The 19777-nt window shown below is 41.3% G+C and overlaps 1 protein-coding gene across 7 annotated transcripts in view; it reads left to right on the top strand.

Annotated features, from left to right (window-relative positions):
- CR2 (complement C3d receptor 2) overlaps window positions 1-19078 on the top strand; it is a 34232-nt gene extending 15154 nt beyond the window's left edge. For 5 of the 7 annotated variants that reach the window (XM_042926316.1, XM_042926323.1, XM_042926320.1 and 2 more), the window contains 18 exons: window positions 542-730; window positions 815-914; window positions 1168-1250; window positions 1756-2166; window positions 2743-2919; window positions 2999-3089; window positions 3386-3462; window positions 4500-4907; window positions 5503-5679; window positions 5754-5841; window positions 6189-6271; window positions 7229-7621; window positions 9114-9299; window positions 10389-10577; window positions 11312-11335; window positions 11926-12001; window positions 16267-16375; window positions 18381-19078. In XM_042926316.1, the coding sequence (XP_042782250.1) occupies window positions 542-730; window positions 815-914; window positions 1168-1250; window positions 1756-2166; window positions 2743-2919; window positions 2999-3089; window positions 3386-3462; window positions 4500-4907; window positions 5503-5679; window positions 5754-5841; window positions 6189-6271; window positions 7229-7621; window positions 9114-9299; window positions 10389-10577; window positions 11312-11335; window positions 11926-12001; window positions 16267-16360 (2846 nt within the window). In that variant the 3' untranslated portion in view covers window positions 16361-16375; window positions 18381-19078. The remainder of the gene's footprint in view (window positions 1-541; window positions 731-814; window positions 915-1167; window positions 1251-1755; window positions 2167-2742; window positions 2920-2998; window positions 3090-3385; window positions 3463-4499; window positions 4908-5502; window positions 5680-5753; window positions 5842-6188; window positions 6272-7228; window positions 7622-9113; window positions 9300-10388; window positions 10578-11311; window positions 11336-11925; window positions 12002-16266; window positions 16376-18380) is intronic. The other 2 variants (XM_042926317.1, XM_042926319.1) reach the window with 2 other exon arrangements.
- The last annotated feature ends 699 nt before the right edge of the window (window positions 19079-19777 follow it).

The raw sequence follows: 19777 nt of genomic DNA, 5'->3' as shown, positions 1-19777 counted from the left end.
AGTATGTAATCTTGGAGGTAGGGAAGATCATAAGATAGTCACAAAATGGGGTGACCATGGAAAACAATGAGGCCTTTAGAAAGATTTAGATAGATCTATACATATAGACAGATTATGAGGCAAAGAAAAGGCATAGAGTAATACGTATTAAGTACAATATAGGATCCCCAAAATCTATGTTACTAATGTCTTTGAGGATCCCCCCGTAAATGATAACCTGCTACTCTTGGAGCAGAGAACAGGCTAAGGGTAGGAGGACAGTATGGGTGTAAAGGAACTTCTTTGGGTAACTGAAATTTTTCACAAGGCAAATGTAACACATAAAGTGTAACTAAGAATGAAAACTACAGTACCATTTGTGGTATAAAATGCATACACTTAAACCACACCTGCCTGATCTTGAAAAGACTGAGTTGAAAATTAGTGATGACTGTTTACCGTCCACCCCATGTCTTCTGTCTGGATCTCTGTTCTAAGTCAAAGTCTAGGTTGTGAAGGATGTATCATCTGACAGCCTTTTTCCTAACGTGTGCATGTAAAGATTTCCCGCAGGAGTGTCCATCGCTTCCCAAGATCCCCAATGGACATCACACAGGGGAGAGTGTTGGCTCCTTTGCCCCAGGATTGTCTGTGACTTACAGCTGTGAACCTGGTTACTTGCTCGTTGGAGAAAAGACCATCAGGTGTCTGTCTTCAGGAAAGTGGAGCGCTGCTCTTCCCAGGTGTAAAGGTACCTAAATTTGCAACCAGTTTTAAGAATTTGGGCTATTCTGTGATTTGCCAGGCTTCGCTCACCTTTGGCTTGTTTCCTTAGAGGCACGGTGTGAACCTCCAGGACCGTTTCTCAATGGAGAGATAGAGAGCCCTCCCAGTCTTCGGGTTGGTGTAACTGTGAACTTTTACTGTAATGAAGGGTGAGTGTCGGCAGGGCCTGGGAGATTTAATTCATTTGGCTTATGTGTGCACGGTAGGACCCGTGACACCTGCACAAGGCTCCTCCATGAGGATGCAGGGACAGCCTGGTGTGAGTGAGGCTGTGAGAGAGAATGCTTATAAAAGGAGTTGGTACGTGTCAACTAAGTGCATTTGTCTTGGGTTTTAAGCGGGGGCGGTTGCCCTGTAACGCCAACTGCTTAATAGTCCTGAACGTCTGCCTTCCGTCTCCAGGTATTGGTTACAAGGCCAACCTTCTAGTCGGTGTGTAATTGCTGGACAGCGTGCTTCTTGGACCAGAATGCCAGTGTGCAAAGGTATGTTAGGAAACTGGTTTGCAGCTAGTTCTCTGGTCCTTGACCAGAACACCTCATTCTCAGCTTAACTAAAAGTTTTTGGTTCAGTCATTACTATACAGAATCTCATAGAGCAAAGATCTCACGTAGACCTCTCGAAGGGATAGGTTCTTCACTGAAGCATCCTTCAGCCACTTCTTTATTCCCTGCTTCCTCAAGTAAAACGGGGTTCCTAGGCTTTTCTTTGTCTGGAAACTATGGAGACTTGCCAGCCAGGCCAGGCATGTGAAGGAGATTGTATATTTAGTAGAAGAAATCAAAGGATCATGCTAATAGATATAGTCAAGAATAAAGTTCCGAATCATACTTTTAAAATTATACTGCTGTAGGTGTCCTGATTGATACATTACAGATTCAAGTATCACTGTCCCTGAACCTTGGATGGGACCACGGTTTCAAGCAACATCTGAGGCGTTCTTTGTTTGCTGTACAGCTGCAATCTTGTCATTATTTCTGATTTCTCTAGAAATTCTTTGTGGGCCACCACCTTCTATTCTCAATGGAAGACATACAGGCAACCCTTCAGGGAACATCCCATATGGAAGCATGGTCACTTATGCTTGTGACCCAGACCCAGAGAAAGGAGTGAGCTTCATCCTTACTGGGAAGAAAACCATCCATTGTACCGCCAATAGTCAGAAGACTGGAGGAGTCTGGAGTGGCCCTGCCCCACGCTGTGAACTTTCTAGTTCTGCCATTCAGTGTCCACCTCCCCAGATCCCAAGAGGCCAAATGTCATCTGGATGGAAAGAGCAATATTCCTATAATGACACCGTGGTATTTGCTTGCACATTTGGCTTCACCATGAAGGGCAGCAAGGTGACCCGATGTAATGGCCAAGGTGCATGGGAGCCATCGGTACCTGTCTGTGAAAAGGGTGGGTGTTCCAATACTCAGAAAAGTGCTACTAATTCATCTTTTTGAAGAGTTAGAAGACGGGGTTATAGATTTAAGCAGGGCCTTTTCCAGGTTCTAGTCCCCTCGATTCTACTAAATATAGTGAATATAAATTATATAGGTTTTCTTAACATCATCACCCCACCATTGTTTCATTTTGTGGAAGCATCCTTGGGAGAAAAAACACTGAGGATCACTAAGTTGCCCACTTCTCTAGGGGAAAAAAAATGCTTGTTTGTCTCAGTATTGATTTTTTTTTTAAGAGAAGTCAACAAATCCTCTACCCCATGGATATATCCCATGAAACACATATGAGATCGTTCCTTGAGAAACAAAGAGACAGGAGGGGAGTTGGAGCACCAAATGGAAACTGAACTAAATGCAGAAAAGAAAAAAGATGGAGAACCACTGATTTAAAATTACCCCAAACTGGACTGCACAGATTACTTCTATCCCATATAACTGCCACCAGAGCGGATTGTAGATATTCATGATAATTTCTTTGGCTGTTTCTTTCAGTTGTTTATATAAGAAAATTTTTCTTCTTTTCCTTTAGAGTGCCAAGCCCCTCCTAAAATCCTCAATGGGCAAAAGGAAGATGGACACATGGTCCACTTTGAGCCAGGAACATCCATAAAGTACAGCTGTGACCCTGGCTATGTGCTAGTGGGAGAAAAATCCATACGTTGTACCTCTGACGGGGTGTGGACACCCACCGCCCCCGAATGCAAAGGTGCCAGGCTTTGAATGCAGATGTTTTGTGGTTTTGAGATTGCCTCGAGTTGATTTCTCATCCCGCTCTCTTTTCTTAGTGGCAGAGTGTGAACCCATAGAAAAACAAGTCTTTAAGAGACCCCGGGATCAATTTATTAGACCAGATGTTAACTCTTCTTGCGATGAAGGGTGAGTGAGGGCTCTCAGCCTGAACCAAGTCTGGCTTATCAGTGCACACTACAAGCTCTGTTGCAAGCATCTATCTCAAAGACCCTTCCCTGTCACACGTTTGCAGAAGGGTTGATTGTGCCGTTGTTCCATGCCTGGAAGCTCTGTCCATGCAATGGGTGGATGGTGTTGATGCTGGCTACATTTTTGCTCCTGTTGTTTCTTATCCTAAAAGTGGGGAGTCCGCTTTGAGCCAATAGCTCTTGCTTAGCTTAGTGGGCACCGGATGGCAAAATGACATGACTCTTTGTCTCCAGGTACCGGTTAGGTGGGAGTGTTTATCAGTTGTGTCAAGGTGCGATTCCTTGGTTTATGGAGCGTCGTCTTTGTGAAGGTGAGTAGCAAAAATTACGGAGGACCTCAAACAGGGTAAGATGTATGCGTTTCCCGGGAGATTTCCGCTTGAGGCCCTGTTACGGGAATAAGAATATTAGATTCTATTTGACTCACTCTGTCACCGCTTCTAGTTGTGCAGTCTTGCTGTCTTTCTGCTGTCCCCTCTTTCTACTTCAGAGCATGACCAGCAATGTAAACCTATTTAGTTTCTGATTCTCTTTTGTGATTGAGGAGTATAAGAGTAATAAGGACAGTGAGTATATGAGCCACCATCCTTGATAGAGGGAACACTGGAGTTTAGTGGGGAGAAAGGGGAATCGTGTGGGATCTGAACCCAGAGTCTGCTGCTATTGCTTGATTGGACCTTGGGCAATTTATGTAACTTCTCGGAAATCCTAGACTCTTACCTGTGAAGTTAACCTAAGGCTGCAGACTTCCACATTATTAGAATTAAGTGGTACTATTCCTATTTAGTAGCTAAGAAAATTGCCTGTCAAAATAGGTGCTCAATGTCTTTCTTGCATAACGTATCATATCACATCAGCACAAAGATGATACTCAAAAAAGCTTAATTCTACTCCCCTGTGCCTTTTATTCACCTCTTAGTGATTTTAAAAAAAACAATGATTTAAGAAAATTTTTTAATGTTTATTTTTTGAGAGAGAGACCGAGTGTAAGCTGGGGAGGGGCAGAGAGAGAGGGAGACGCAGAATCCGAAGCAGGCTCCAGACTCCGGGCTGTCCGCACAGAGCCCAACACGGGGGGCTTATTTTCTACTGGACTTTACTGCCTCACAACATGATACTGATGTACATGTTCACTTTAAACAAAGATTTCCGTTACAAAGATCTTTGCTATGATATCTGTTTAAATCACATTTTACACACATAATGAGCTTTGATGTAACTTCTACCATCAAAACTCATCCATATCCTCCAGGAAACCTGATAACAAGAGGTCTGTAACCAGCCTCCCTTCTCTTCTTTTGTGCCTAATACTGGAACAGATTTCTACAGTAAATTCTTCTCTCTCCAGAAATCACCTGCCCGCCACCTCCTGTGATCTACAATGGGAAACACACCGGGAGTTCCTCTGAAAATGTTCCATATGGCACCACAGTCACCTACACATGCAACCCTGGGCCAGAGAGCGGAGTGGAATTCGTCCTCATTGGAGAGAGCACCATCCGTTGTATAAGCAATGACCAAGAGAGGGGCATCTGGAGTGGCCCTGCCCCTGTCTGTAAACTTTCCCTCCCTGCTGTTCAGTGTCCACCCGCCCACGTGGCAAACGGATACAAGATATCTGGCAAGGAAGCCCCATATTTCTACAATGACAGTGTGAAATTCAAGTGTAATAAGGGATTTACTCTGAAGGGCAGCAGTCAGATTCGCTGCAAAGCCAATAACACCTGGGATCCTGAAATACCAGTCTGTGAAAAAGGTAACGACCCAATGAGGTATTTATTTATTTATTCCTATTATCTCCAGCCCAAAACTGGAGTCACGGAAAAAGGCAAGCATGCACACATTACTATCCCATCTCTTCCATTCTGTGACGGAATGTTCTATGTGGTTTTATATATTCTTCATGTGAATGCCCCCATGGATCTGTGATGTATTCAGGGTAGGTAATGAGAGGACCTTTTTATGGTTTCCAAGTTTTTAGTTAAATTCCAGTTAGTTAATATACAGTGTAATATTAGTTTCAGATGTAGAACTTGGTGATACAACATCAGCTGCTCATCACAAGTGTCCTCCTTAATCCCTGTCACCTATTTAACCCACCCCCCAACCACCTTCCCTCTGGCAACCATCAGTTTGTTCTCTGTAGCTAAGCATCTGTTTCCCGACCTTTTTAAAGGCGCCTAGTTCCTGCAAAAGAGCAGAAAACATTCAGTAATGAATTAGCACTTCGTGGTCTTTGGCTTAAGTTTCAGATTGTCTGCTGTCGAACGATGTATACTTAATGTTCTCACGTATAAATTCCTTTTTTTTGTTGTTGTTGTTGGTATTTATGTGGGGAGTTTTCTCTTCAGGCTGCCAGCCACCTTTTGGGCTCCAGCATGGTCGGCATACAGGTGGAAATAGGGTCCTTTTTGTCTCTGGGATGACTGTAGACTACACCTGTGACCCTGGCTACTTGCTGGTGGGAAACAAATCCATTCACTGTATGCCTTCGGGAAATTGGAGTCCTTCTGCCCCTCGGTGTGAAGGTACTTTCAGTTCCAGAGTTGTCTTTCTCTGTGACATCAGGCATGTATAAGTAACTCAAACTTTGTTCGTCCAGAAGCACCGTGTCAACCTGTGAGAGAAGATCTTCGAGAGCCTCCTGTTCACTCACACGTAGTACTGGTTAATACGTCCTGTCAAGAGGGGTGAGTAGAGGAGGGTCCACTCTTGGGAAGGGTCTCCGCTAGTTTAATCCTATCCTCAACCTGTCTTGGTGAGGTTGTCATTTAGAAGTCCCTCATTGTCGCACTCACAGGGAACATGAGGTTCTAAAGGTCTAACATCTAGGACTTTTCAGTCCTTTCTTGACATGGAAATAACCATGCTGTGAAAACTCTGTTTAAAGTAGCTTTTGTGCTTGGAGGGCCGAGAGTTTTAGCTCCTGTCCCCCCAAAGTTCTTATTTAGAAATGCCCCTGCATCTGTGATTTGAGGAAGAGAGACGGCAGAGATGTGCTATCAGGAAGAGGAAATGCATTACAGTCTCTCTCTAGGTACCGGCTGACTGGACATGCTTATCAGAAGTGTCAAGATGCTGAGAATAGGGTCTGGTTCCAGAAGATTCCACTTTGTAAAGGTAAGTCAGAAAAAAAAAGTTGTTGGAGGGGCAGTAGGGGGTTAGAGAGGACAGGCCACTGAGGAGCTAGCCTATAACTACCTCAGTGGTCTGTGTGTTCAGTCTCCGTGTACATAAGATAAGGCAAATCTTTCCGTGTCTGATGGGCACTGACACTAGGAAATGAAGTTGCCAAGTAGGAACTGAGTATTTGCCGTATATCTGCTCAAGATTTAAGAAAATATATATATGGCCTAGGTTTCTAGTTCATGGTAGCATAGCCGCATTTATTCCTTTCTGAAGACTTCATCGTGTTTCCTGAATTTTTTTTGAATGAGTATGATGTATTAGTCGCATAGAGAATTTAATAAAGTTGTTTTTTTTAATTTTTTAATATTTATTTATTTTTGAGAGAGAGAGAGAGAGAGCATGAGAGGCAGAAGGGCAGAGAGAGAAGGAGACACAGAATCCGAAGCAGGCTCCAGGCTCTGAGCTGTCAGCACAGAGCCTGACGCGGGGCTGGAACTCACAGAGTGCAAGATCATGACCTGAGTCGAAGTCAGAGTCTCAACTGACTGAGCCACCCGGGTGCCCCAATAAAGCTGTTTTTAAATATTTAAATTTTTTTTTAACATTTATTCATTTTTGAGAGTGAGAGAGAGCATGAGTGGGGGAGGGGCAGAGAGAATGGGAGACACAGAATCCAAAGCAGGCCCCAGTCCCTGAGCTGTCAGCACAGAGCCTGACGTGGGGCTCGAACTCACAGACCGGGAGATCATGACCGGAGCCGAAGTCGGACGCCTAACCGACTGAGCCACCCAGGCACCCCTAATAAAGCTCTTTTCAAGAAAGTATAACCCGGGTCCTAAAATCTAAGTTATTTTATCGCTCTGTGTAATACCTACAGTTGCCTAGTTTCATTCGTGCCTGAAGGAAGACTGTCCAACTGAAGTAGAATTTCCTAACTCTCTTCTACAGCCGTTCACTGCCCGCCTCCACCAGTGATTGACCACGGAAGGCCCAGGGGTGTGATGGCAGAACGCTTCCTATATGGAAATGAAGTCTCTTATGAATGTGACCAGGGATTCTCCCTTGTGGGAGAGAAAAATATACGATGCATCATTGATTCTAAAGGACATGGGTCTTGGAGTGGACCTACCCCCCAGTGCTTCAAATCTCCTCCTGTGACCCACTGCCCTAACCCAGAAGTCAAACATGGATATAAGCTAAACAAAACTCGTTCTTCATATGCCCACGATGACATAGTATATGTCGCCTGCAATCCCGGCTTCATCATGAATGGCAGTAACTTGATTAGGTGTCATACCAACAACCAGTGGGTGCCAGGTGTACCAACTTGTATCAAAATGGGTAAGATATTTTAAGGAATTAAGTATGGGATGGTGCAGAGAATAAAGGAAAGGGCTTTGAATCTCCACCGGCCATTTGAACTGCAGAAAAGCATGTAAAAGCAAAGACAGTCACATTGTTTTACAAGATACCTGCCTTGTCTTGTCTTTTCATCTGATTCTTTTTTTCCCCTTTTCTTTTCTTTTTTTTTAAATTTTTTAACGTTTATTTATTTATTTATTTATTTATTTATTTTTAAATTTAAAAAAAAAAATTTTTTTTTAACGTTTATTTATTTTTGAGACAGAGAGAGACCGAGCATGAACAGGGGAGGGTCAGAGAGAGGGAGACACAGAATCCGAAACAGGCTTCAGGCTCCGAGCTGACAGCACAGAGCCCGGCGCGGGGCTCGAACTCACGGACCGCGAGATCATGACCTGAGCCGAAGTCGGCGGCTTAACCGACTGAGCCACCCAGGCACCCCTAATGTTTATTTATTTTTGAGACAGAGAGAGACAGAGCATGAACAGGGGAGGGGCAGAGAGAAAGGGAGACACGGAATCAGAAGCAGGCTCCAGGCTCTGAGCCATCAGCCCAGAGCCCGACGCGGGGCTCGAACTCACAGACCGCGAGATCGTGACCTGAGCTGAAGTCGGACGCTTAACCGACTGAGCCACCCAGGCGCCCCTTTTTCCCCTTTTCTAAGTGCGTTGAGCAAAAGTACACGAGAGGATAATGGTTACCTCCCAAACTGATGGAGTCTCTAAAATCTATTCTTTTTACTAATTTATAATTTAAAAAAATACACAGATCTTTGGGAGGGGAAATGTCTGGCGATAATACTGCTTGATGATTTGATATGTAAAACTGTGATAGCAGCCAGAAAGAGAACTTTGTGTTTCTCAAGAGGAATGCTGGCCTTCAAACCCATTGAATTGTCTTTCTTTTTTTAGTTATTGTGTGGCAGTTTTGCTCCTGTCAGAAACTACCTACCACCGAGCCTGCCAATTGGTGCCCTAAGAACCGAAATCAGCTCACCAGAACTGTTCTCTTTGGCTGAAATACGGTGCTTTGCTTTCCTGCAAGGCGCCAGTAGCTTGAATTGGGTAGCAATGGCCGCCATTTTTAGGACAGATGCTCTTGGATTCATCATATATAGCGGCTTCCCTTCCTGGTTCCAGTAGGCATTTGAGTGTGAGACCCTTAAACTACAGCCTCTCTGCTATTTAAAGGGAAAAGAAAAGAATACTATTAGCTGATAGATTACAACTGTGGGCTACAACCATTGATTTTTCATTATTTCACTTCTGACATCTTCAGGTCACGTATGAGAGATGTAGAAAATGCACATTTCCGTCCATTGCTGCTTGGCTTGGGTGGGATGAGTATTTCTGGGTACCAATTCATTGGCTTGTTTCCTACCTTCTTTCAGTATCACTGTCACTCACGGAGAGTGTTGGCTATATGTTCCTCTGTGCTAAATTAACGATCCTTTTTTTTCTTGGTGTCCAAGCTTTCTTAGGATGTCAGCCTCCACTAGATATACCCAATGGGAATCACACTGGTGGAGATATGGCTCGATTTTCTCCCGGAATGTCAATCCTGTACAGCTGTGACCAAGGCTACCTGCTGGTGGGAGAGGCATTCCTCCTCTGCACACATGAGGGAACCTGGAGCCAACCTGCCCCTTATTGTAAAGGTACAGTGTCTATTATTTTCTTATTTGTCAATTAAATTTCTCCCACCTAGATATATTCAGTTCGGTGCTTTCAACTTAAAATAGACAAATGCATTAATTGGATCATTTAATACAATGTATTTGATTGGACTGATTTAATTGGATTAATCCATAAATTAACCACAAAATAAGAAAAAATGACTTAAGGAATAGCTTGTCTGATGAGTGATCGCTTATGTAGTCCTTTAAGTACAGAAAATTGAAGTACTTACACAACTTATATAACTAAATACAGGTTGAATTTATACTACGGTTGTAGTTATGGAAGTGTGCATTCGACAAAATGCTGATACAACGCACAATGACCTTGTCAGTATATTTCCTATGAGTGGTGGTGGCATTATGGGTCTATTTTTTTAATAAAAGTTTCAGGATTTCACTTTCGTTAGCATAAACAACACATGTGAAATATGCAGTGAGTTAATATCCAATACCTGTCGAGCACTTTTTACTAAATACCAGAAACCGTGCACAGCATTTTGCATGCATTATTTCATTAATCCTCCTGAGAACAATATGAAGTTGGTGCCACTATTATTTCTGTATGACAGGTGAGGTCTCGGTAGAATGAGAGATTTGTAACTTACCAGAAGTCACACAGCTGGGAAGTCTAGGAGTCATGATTCAAATCCCAAATCTCCCACTATCGCCCCCTACACTGCTAGTTGAAAGAAGAAATGAGGGAGCACGTTCCTGTAAGGAGAATTCTAGGTAACAGTGAAGCAGATGAGATAGTCATTCAGAATTCTTAATATTACCCATTCAGCCCTCACCATTTCTCTGGGAAGCCATCAAAATGATCCAACGCTATCTGTTTAGAAACTAAAGCACAAAGAAGGAAAATAATCTGGCTTCAATTGCCTAGAGGTAATCGAGATGGATTGTTGACACGAAAAGACTGCCTAAGATATCCTTTTGTGTTATCACAGCGAGGCTTTACTTAGAATGAACTGAGTTGGTTTCCTAAACCATTCCCTTCAGGGTGGCATCTACTTCCTCGAGAAAAGGCTAAACTATGACCCAGCTTCCATTAGCTTTCTTCCATTTCAGAGGTGAACTGTAGCTCCCCAGAGTATATTAATGGAATCCAGAAGGGGCTGGAGCCTGGGAAAATGTATCAGTATGGAGCTATTGTCACTTTGGAGTGTGAGGAGGGGTATACCCTGGAAGGCAGTCCCCAGAGCCAGTGCCAGGATGATCACCGGTGGAACCCGCCCCTGGCTGTTTGCAAATCGCCAGGTAAGTACCAAGGGCTCTATTGCAGCTCGTGTACTTGCCTCACTGGAGAGAAGAGAGCAAGGGCTATGCCTCAGCATTAAGTTCTAGGTTTTAACTTGACATGGGTCTGTGACCAGCACTACATTGATGGAAGAGTTTGAAGTTAGTAGTCGATTCTACAAAAAGCAAAACTCTCTGAGGATGGAGGAAATAAAGAAAGGAAATAACGGGAGAGGAATACTAACTTATAAGGTGCAAGACTAACAACCTTCCGTTTTGAAAGGAGTCACTACTGAGCTTTCCCTTGCTGAATCTTGTTTTATAACCACTTACCGATTGGACAACGGTGAACATTGTTGTTATGCCAACTAAGGGCGTTCGTTCACCTGTTACAAACTATATGGTTCACCTCTGACAACTCTCTATGGTGAACAACCTGTTAGAGTTAATGATAAATATCAACAGCTAATATCTGCATTGTAACCTGAGAAGTCTCTGATTATGAAATTGACTATGTTGGTTTTTTCGTTCAGGAACTACCCCGACTTAAAGTGAATTTTTTTTTTTTTAAGTTCAGTGAGTTGTCACATAAAAAATGAAGCGTGATTATAATCCAGGGTCCCATCACATCTTTTTTAAGTGGATTTTGAGAGAGAGGAGCTGAATGTTAACTTTGGGGACGTGACCATGGGACTTTGGGCTGCACTGAAGCATGCAACTAGACTAATATTTTCATGGTTCTGTATTCTCTTTAGCCTCACTTGCTCCTCTTCTTTCTGGTAAGTTTTCTTAAATATTTGAATTAAAGCTCTAATGATTTTTTTTTAAGTTTATTTATTTATTTTGAGAGAGCCAGAGCACGTGGGAGGGGCAGAGAGGAAGTGGGAGAGAGAGAATCCCAAGCAGGCTCTGCACTGTCTGTCAGTACAGCGACCGATTATATTAACTTCTGGTCATTTGCATGATTCGGTACTATCAAATAGGTTGGCTTATTCTGCAGCCGCCAAATCTATTTCACAGCTGAGTTACGCTGTTAGGCCAAGTCGCGGGACCCCGGTGTCCTGAGCTCCTCATATCATCCCAGGAACGAGAATATTGCTAATAAAACTGAAAGGAGACACAAACGTGACTGGAGCCCTGTGGTCACATGCTCAGTGCTTTAGATTAAATGTGGGCTGGACTGAATCAAAAAAAACCCACTTAATCCCAAGTATGATTATTTAGGAATTCGGTATTTATATGGCTGAAAAAGGATAGGTATAAAATCACATAACATTCCCCCCACACACTAGGAATAGCCCTGCAATGACTTCAAAACAACACAGGTCACACTTTTCTGGCATTTGATACTTGCTGTTTTGTTTTCTAGGTCTTTCTGCGGGTTCAGTACTTCTTATATTCTTGATTGGTGTCACCTTATGCACGATATTAAAACACAGAGAACGGTAAGTTCGTTGCACGCTTGACCAAAAGGCACAAAAGGTTTTGGCTTCTTGCCTGAAACTAAATTCGGAAGCACACGTTATATGCCATGAATATTGTGTTGTGATCACTGGAGTAAGGGATCTTGTGTGGATCCCTTGTCCTCTCAAGGGCTCTTGAGAGGAAGCCCTCTCTGTAAGAACTTAAAAAAATTATCAACACTTACTTTATTTCAATGATGTTTATTCAGGTGGTATATTATTTAAAAAATCTAGAAAATTAAAATTTGAAAAATCGCAGTGGTAACAACTGCAGATATTTTGGTATATTCCTATCTGATCTTTCTCTTACTTTCTTTCTCTTTTTCTCTCTTTAACTGAAATTTTAGCATGATAGTCTCCCACCTAAATTTTTAAAATTTGGCCTTTATCTTTTGTATCGTATGTTTTCTTTTTAGTTACTTAACAGCAGATTGTTCTATGTATTTCTGTATTGTAGAAATTTTAGGTTGCTTCCACATTTACTTTGATAATAAATAGATACAAGAAACCCCTTTGAACAAAACCTTTTTGAATAAAACCTTTCCCCCCATCTACTTATTTCTGTAGCACAGATGTCTAGAATTACTAAGAGTATGAACATCTAAGGTGCTTAATAAATACTGCCCAATGACTTTCCAAAAAGTTTGCTCTAACTTGACCAAACATTGAGTAATTAATGTATTTTGGATGTGTTGTGTTTCTGGACTTTTTTTTCCTGCTGTATCGACTTATCTGTTCTTCTATCACAAATCACTTTGTGTTTAATTAGTATAGTTTTATACTGTTCTAATATACGGCGGGGCAAGAATTCCCTTGCTATAATTTTTACTATTTTCTTTTCTATTGTCTTCTGTTTATTCTTACCAGGCAACTTTTAGATCATTTGCCATTTCCAAAAAAAAACATATGTTGTGATTACACTTAAGTCTATAGATTAGTGGGTGAGAAATTGGCATCTTTTTCTGTAATGTGTTCCTCTTTGGAAGCATCGTAGGCCTTTCTATTCATTCAAGTGATCTTTTCTTCCGCTTGGTTGTTGTTTTCATGACTACTTTTAAATATATTACTAGGTTTTCTGTGTTTTGTTATGTTTTATTATCCAGAGATTAGATCTAGTTTTATTTTTAACTTATTAAAGTTTTAAAATATTTTAATCTATAATGTAATATTGACTGCCATAGTAGGTTATGTGCTATTTGGTGGGTGCACAAAGCAAATGGTCAAGTCACAGAGAATTTGTAGCAGAAAAAAAAAATTCCATGGTGAACAAAATGTTTCAAAAGCGCCTCAAGAAACTGTAGACCAGGAGAGAAAGGCTTTCCTGGAAAGAGTAAGCGAGCAGTTTGAGTGAAAACCCAGAGGCTTGTCATTCCATCATGTGTTATGAGAATTACGCAAGCAATCTGACACAACTGGGACATGGTGACTGAAGGAAAAGGCAGCATAGATTCAGGTGGAGAGATGGCGTAAAAGGCCCCTCTAACCCATAAATCTTGTTTCAAAATATTCTGATAAGTGCAAAGGATACCTTTTTAGCAAATGAGACCATCAGATGTCAGCCTAGGGATGGTCTGTGTGCATAGGTTCTTGAATCTCTGTATGTGCCAGTGTTAGAGAAGATAATCAGGTGAAGCCTTACCACGTCTCAGGTAACCTCTAGTGTGTGTGTGTGTGTGGGGGGGGGTGACCACGTCATGTCACCCCAAACATGTCACCCATAAACTCCAGCAACATTACTTTCACATGCTAAGTCACTTGGATCTATCAGGGCTGACGCACTGTTCACCGTTGTAAAATGCCTGATGGAGGCATTAGACATGACGGGTTACACTGAACCTCTGTAACGATGACATCTATGAACCTGAGTGCTTTGTTCTGAGCCCGGCGGGGCCTGAGCACCGCAGGTCCTACAAGGATCTACAACTGTGATATACTTTAGCCTGTAGTGTTTACCAGAATACGGACCATAGAGCCCTCATTTTGTCAATGACTTCAGGAAATAAAAAGGGTGTTCTGTGACCAAATAACATGCGTTATCTTTCTCATGAAGATTCACAATGACCATGAGAATATTTAAAGCCCTACAACGAAGAAGCCTGTTTCATTTTATTTTCAAACCGGAGTTCCCCAAATTAATTGGACTGGAGAACTCTTTCTCAACTAATGCTTGAACATCCCATGGAACTTATGTTCCATTGAACAGTCACTGGGAAATCTAGAGAGGTGGGCAGTAGCTAGATCATCAAAAGCCTTGCATACCGTGACAGAGGAGTTGGTGGGTATCCCTTCAGATCTTGAGCAAGGTAATAATATGTTCAGATACGCATTTTCAAAAGAAGGGCAGGATTGGGGTTCCAACCAAAGCAGCCGTGGTGGGGATCGGGAGGATGGAGGTATCATCACTATTTAGAAGAGAGGATTTCTGGGACTTAGTGACTTGCCAAATGCGGGCAGAAGGGAGAGAAAAAGAATGACTCATGTGGAGTGGATCCAGTGGTTCACCAAAAGAGGAGAGGGGCAGTTTTGTGGAGAAAGAGGAGTTCACTTTGGGGGCACTCACGACGCAGGACGCAAGAGAGGGACCCGGACTCTGGCAGGTGACATTTAGATCACATTTGAAGCCTTGAGACCACAAAGAACATAAAAGGTAAGAATAGGGATGAAAACGGACCTCAGAAGGACAGTAATGCTTAAAAGGGAGGAGAAGAAGGGACAGTCAGAAAACGGAAGGAGTAGTCTCACAGAGTCAAGGGAGAAAAGGGTCTCAAAAAAAAAAAAAAATAGGGATGTCAGTCACATGGCTTTCCTCACAGGAAGTTAGAAGATAATTTTAGCCAAGAGTAATTAGAAATTTAAATAAATAGAAAATGTGGTCTCTATCACTTTCCTTCATACTACTAATTTTGTTATCAGAGAGTCACATGTGTAGGAAAATTGGCAAACTTTAGGAATGCCTATAAGCTCAAATAATTTATAATGTTCCAGGCAGATTATTTAGTTTATGAATGGGACTATATCATGTACTATACTGAAGCACCTCCATTGATATAAACCAAACCTATATGTTAAACTCCATTCCTAAGCATCACTCGTTTTATTTCCGATTTGTAACTGACTTCAATTTATTTTCTGATAGTTGATCTAGACGTTTGAGCTGCCTTAAATACTTTCTGTAAACGAGATAAATAATCGGTCACTTAGAAATTTTGCCTAAGTAACAAAACTAAATATTTTCTAAAATGTTTATTTATTTATTTTGAGAGAAAGAGTTTGCGCGAGGGTGAGGGGCGGAGAAAGAGAAAATCCCAAGCAGGCCCCACGTTGTCAGCTGTCAGTGCAGAGCCCAAGGCGGGGCTCGATCAAACTGTGAGATCATGACCTGAGTCGAAATCAAGAGTCAGATGCTCAACTGACTGAGCCCCCCAGGCGCCGCGAAATTAAATATTTTTTAAAGCCACCCAAACATTTGAGAGAGACCACTCTTCTCTAGACATCTAAGATCTTTTAATGAAACCTAAATCTCACGTAGACCTAAAAATTACCATTGTATAATATTCTTGACGCCTCTATCTATAAGCTGACTTCTTAAATATGGTAGTAAGTGACATGCTCTGAGTAACCTTAGCAGAAATCATTCTTTGGTAATTCTGTAATACTTTATTTCAGAGTGCTACCTGATAATGTGATCACATTTTCATGTCTCTTGCTAATTTTGGCCAAGGGGTTTTAGGAGCACAGTGAAGTGTGTGGGCTTTCAAAGCGTAAAAGTAAAAATGTCCTCTTAAAAATTATCTCAAGCTTTTAGTGCTGTAAGACTACAGAAGGGTTCGGAATTTAACATCAAATATGAAAACTTCCCTTTAAGTTAGACTGGAAGACTGTGTCCCACAAAGGTAAATTTATGGTCATATCCTAAAATTAAAGCTTCTTTTTTTAATTTATTTTTTCAAACTGAGGATCATAGTTCTAAGTTATTGAGGGTCCTGGATCCGAGGGAAGGCAACCTTGTACCAACTTTTGATTTGGACACTTAGCATCCTAGCAAGTTATTTATTTTTAGGGGTCTTTCCAAATAATAGGGGTTATAGTGATCATCTCATATGATACTTAGGACATCAAAATGAACCCATTCATGAAAAGTACTTATCACGTGATGGGAATTACAGAAAACAAACAACTATGACATGTTTATAGTAATCATGGCCAATGAGCAAAGAGTTTACTTTTTTCTTCCTTTTTCCATTTAGGAATTATTATACAAACAAAAGCCCTATAGAAGGAGATCTTCATTTAGAAACACAAGAAGTCTATTCTATTGATCCATACAACCCAGCAAGCTAATCGGCAGACAAACTGGTATCTAATGAAATTGAAATATTTTTATTCACCCATCCGTCAAAATGCCTTCAGTTTATATTTGTCAATAAGTATAGTACTAAATGAGTATGGTTGTATTGCACAAGTCTTCAGCAATCATGCGCAGAAATTGTTAACTTACCTACTTCGTATCGCCAAACTGATGCCACGGGTTCTTTTCAGTTCATTCATCCATTCAACAAATACTGAATACATAGTGTAATAATTAAGGATAAAATGGAGAAGATGATATGTATTTTGAAGAGAAAGAAAGCATACTCCTATAGAGTATGCTGGGTCATTGTAATGAGCTTGGTGAGTATTCTGAGATGGAAACCAGTGGAGGGTTTTAAGCAGAGGGGAGAATGGTCACTTTAACCGCTGTGTGGAGAACGGACTTTAGGAAGACAAAGGTGGAAGATGGAGGCATCCATGAAGACTTTATCACAACAGTCTAGGCAGGAGGTTGTGAGTGGCTGCCACCAGGATGGTGAGAAGAGGGCAGCTTCTGCATTACTTTGAAGTTTATTTATTTATTTTTGAGAGCGAGAAGGAGTGGGGAGGGAGGGGAAGAGGAAGAGCCAGAATCCCAAGCAGGCTCTGCGCTGTGAGCGTAGAGCCCAACATGGGACGCCATCTCACAGCTTATGACCTGAGCCGAAATCCAAGAGTTGGACACTTACTGACTGAGCCACCCAGGGGTCCCGGCATTAGTTTTAAGAGAGCAACAGTAGGGTTTGCTCATGGTTTGTAAGGGAGGAGGCAGTGACGATGGCAAGGTTTTTTGGCCTGACGACTGGAAGGACAGAATTGCCACTAATTAGGATGATTGGCAATGTGGAAAGGCGGGATTAGGGAGAAAAAAACAAGAGTTTCACTTTGGAGAGGTTAGAAATGAGATATCTAACGGGCATCCAAGTAGAAGTATCAAGAAGGCAGTGGATGTACAAGTCTGTATTTCAGAGAATAAGTCCAGGCTCAAGACATAAATACGGGCCCTGTCAGCATATGGCTGTATGTAATAATGAAATCAAATAAGATTAGCAAGGGGGTGAAAGGGGCTAGGGAAGAGAAAAGGTCCACGTGCCGGACCTTGAGTCCTTCCACATCCAGAGTCATGGAGTATGAGAGGGAACCTCGGTATTATTTTGAGATAATACTCACTTTTCATGCCTTGTCTCAGTCCCCGCTACAACAGTGAAAAGTATTATCTCCAAATAATACCGAGGTGAGCATATACTCTCCAAGGTGAGAGAAGCAAAGCTAAACTATCGGCTAGGGTCTCAGGATCAGTAATGGGCAGAGGCTGAATTCAAACTCAAATCTACATTCAAATTGTTTTCTCTTACATAATCTATAAAATACAAAAATAAAGCCCTTTGCCCGCTTGGAACTTATTTACAACAAAAAATAGACAAAACAATAGAACAAAAAATAGAAAACAATAGAACAATATAGAATGGAAAACAGAAATAGAAATATAGAAATAGAAAACAATAGAACAAAATAAAAAACAATAGAACAAAAAATAGACATCGACTTATCATAGTGTGAGAGTAAGTACCTTAAACAAGATACAGAAAAACTGGTGTGGTAGCTAAGAAAGCCAAGATTACCTACTGCTGGTGAACCATGGAAAGAGGAAAGAGAACAGCGGAGACCAGGCCCGAGTGATACCTAAATCCAAACCGCTAGGGGTCCCAAGTAAAACTAGTTTATAAATAATTTGTTGAATGAATGCATGAATGAGAAAGAATGATACCATTGCTTGGATTTCTATCTCATGACTTATTACTTATCAACATAAAATTTAATCATCATTTCCTTCAGATCCTGTTTCTGAAGAAGGGATCTCTTGATAGAAAGTGTCTTCTAAGAGGCTTGATGCTCTATCGGTTATAGCACATTTGGGGGAGAGAGAGAATGTTAACGTTCTCATTATGTAAATTTTGAGTCACATCACTGCTCTTCCTGCTGCCCCCTGAACAGAAATTCTCTATTGCAGTGTGCCTTGTTTGGATCCTACTGAACATCAGTTGGGACGAAACGATTTTAATATCAGCCAGTCTATGAGTATGGTCTCAACATCAGTGAAATGTCTTCATAAGCTATGATTTCCCATATGCACTTTCTCTCAAGCAGAACAAAGAAAGTTTGCGTGATAATAAAGATGGGATCCCAGTCTCACCGCCACACTCTCTTCAAGGACTTTTTGACGCCTCCCCTGTGATGTGCCTGGAGCCTGGCTATGGCTACAAACAACAGAACTCCTTAAGTGTCGCCATTTTAATTAAGGAAGGCGCTAAAAAGCGCTGCCCTCCTATCTCGACCCTTCTTTTGTAATCAGCATACTTACTGTCACCATATATTTTTGGTTCTAGAGTGGTTTTAACTATTTAAGCAAAGGAGAGAGGATTTCATGCAGTTATGATGGGCATTCTTCTGTTGGGAAGTCTAATTTTATTTTAATAGTAGCATCTTGCTCTCATATGGTTAAACATTTCACCTGTATTTCCGCTTGTTTTGAGGGTTGTTGTTCTTTTTCCACAATGTATACTTTGCCTTTCCATAATCACTCAGTAATTCCAATTTGCACATTTTTTTTTCATTATAGGAGTCAAGTTTTCACTGTAAGGTTTTGGTGTACAATTCAGGCTCTGGATATTTCCTTGGCAGTTTTGTCAAAGCTCTGTGTCCTTTAATAATGTGTACAGTGGTTACTCAAATAAATTTTATCCTTTAACAAAAACATTTGCCTTTCAGGATTTTTTTTTTCTTAGAGCCAATGAACTCTTAGCGTTTTTGTTTTTCATTTTTTGTTTTTAATTTTAATTGCAGTTAGTTAAGGTTTCTGGAGTTCCTGATCTAACATTTATACATTCTGGATCTTCCCACTTTGTTGTTTTAGCCGACTTGCAACCCACAAACTCCATTCCCTCATCCTCAAGATATTCTCTATTCGTCCAGACAACGCCTTTCCCTAGCCCCCTGCCACCACACTCGAAATCCAGCTGACAATTTTCCTTGTTGTAGCATTTATACTATTGAGAAAATAAAACCTTTCTCCATGGCTACCACAAATTTCTCTTGCCATCCTCTCCTAGACTACGTATTCTGTTTGGCATCTTTTTTGTTTTAAAATATACATAACATAAAATTTAGAATCTTAACCATTTTCCAATGTACAGTTCATAAATGTTTGCATATTCATTATTGTGCAACAGATTTCTAGAACTTTCTCATCTTAGAACATTGAAATGCTATATCCATTGAACAATAACTCTACATTCCCCTCTTCCTCCAGCCCTCAGAAACCACTACTCTCTGTTCCTGTGAATTTGACTACTTTAGATACCTCCTATATGTGGAATCCTACCGTGTTTGTCTGACTGATTTATTTCA

The sequence above is a fragment of the Panthera leo genome, chromosome F3, assembly GCF_018350215.1.
Source record: "Panthera leo isolate Ple1 chromosome F3, P.leo_Ple1_pat1.1, whole genome shotgun sequence".
Classification (NCBI taxonomy): Eukaryota; Metazoa; Chordata; class Mammalia; order Carnivora; family Felidae; genus Panthera; species Panthera leo.
The sequence above is the reverse complement of the archived record's forward strand: the minus strand, read 5'-3'. Positions and strand labels throughout refer to the sequence as shown.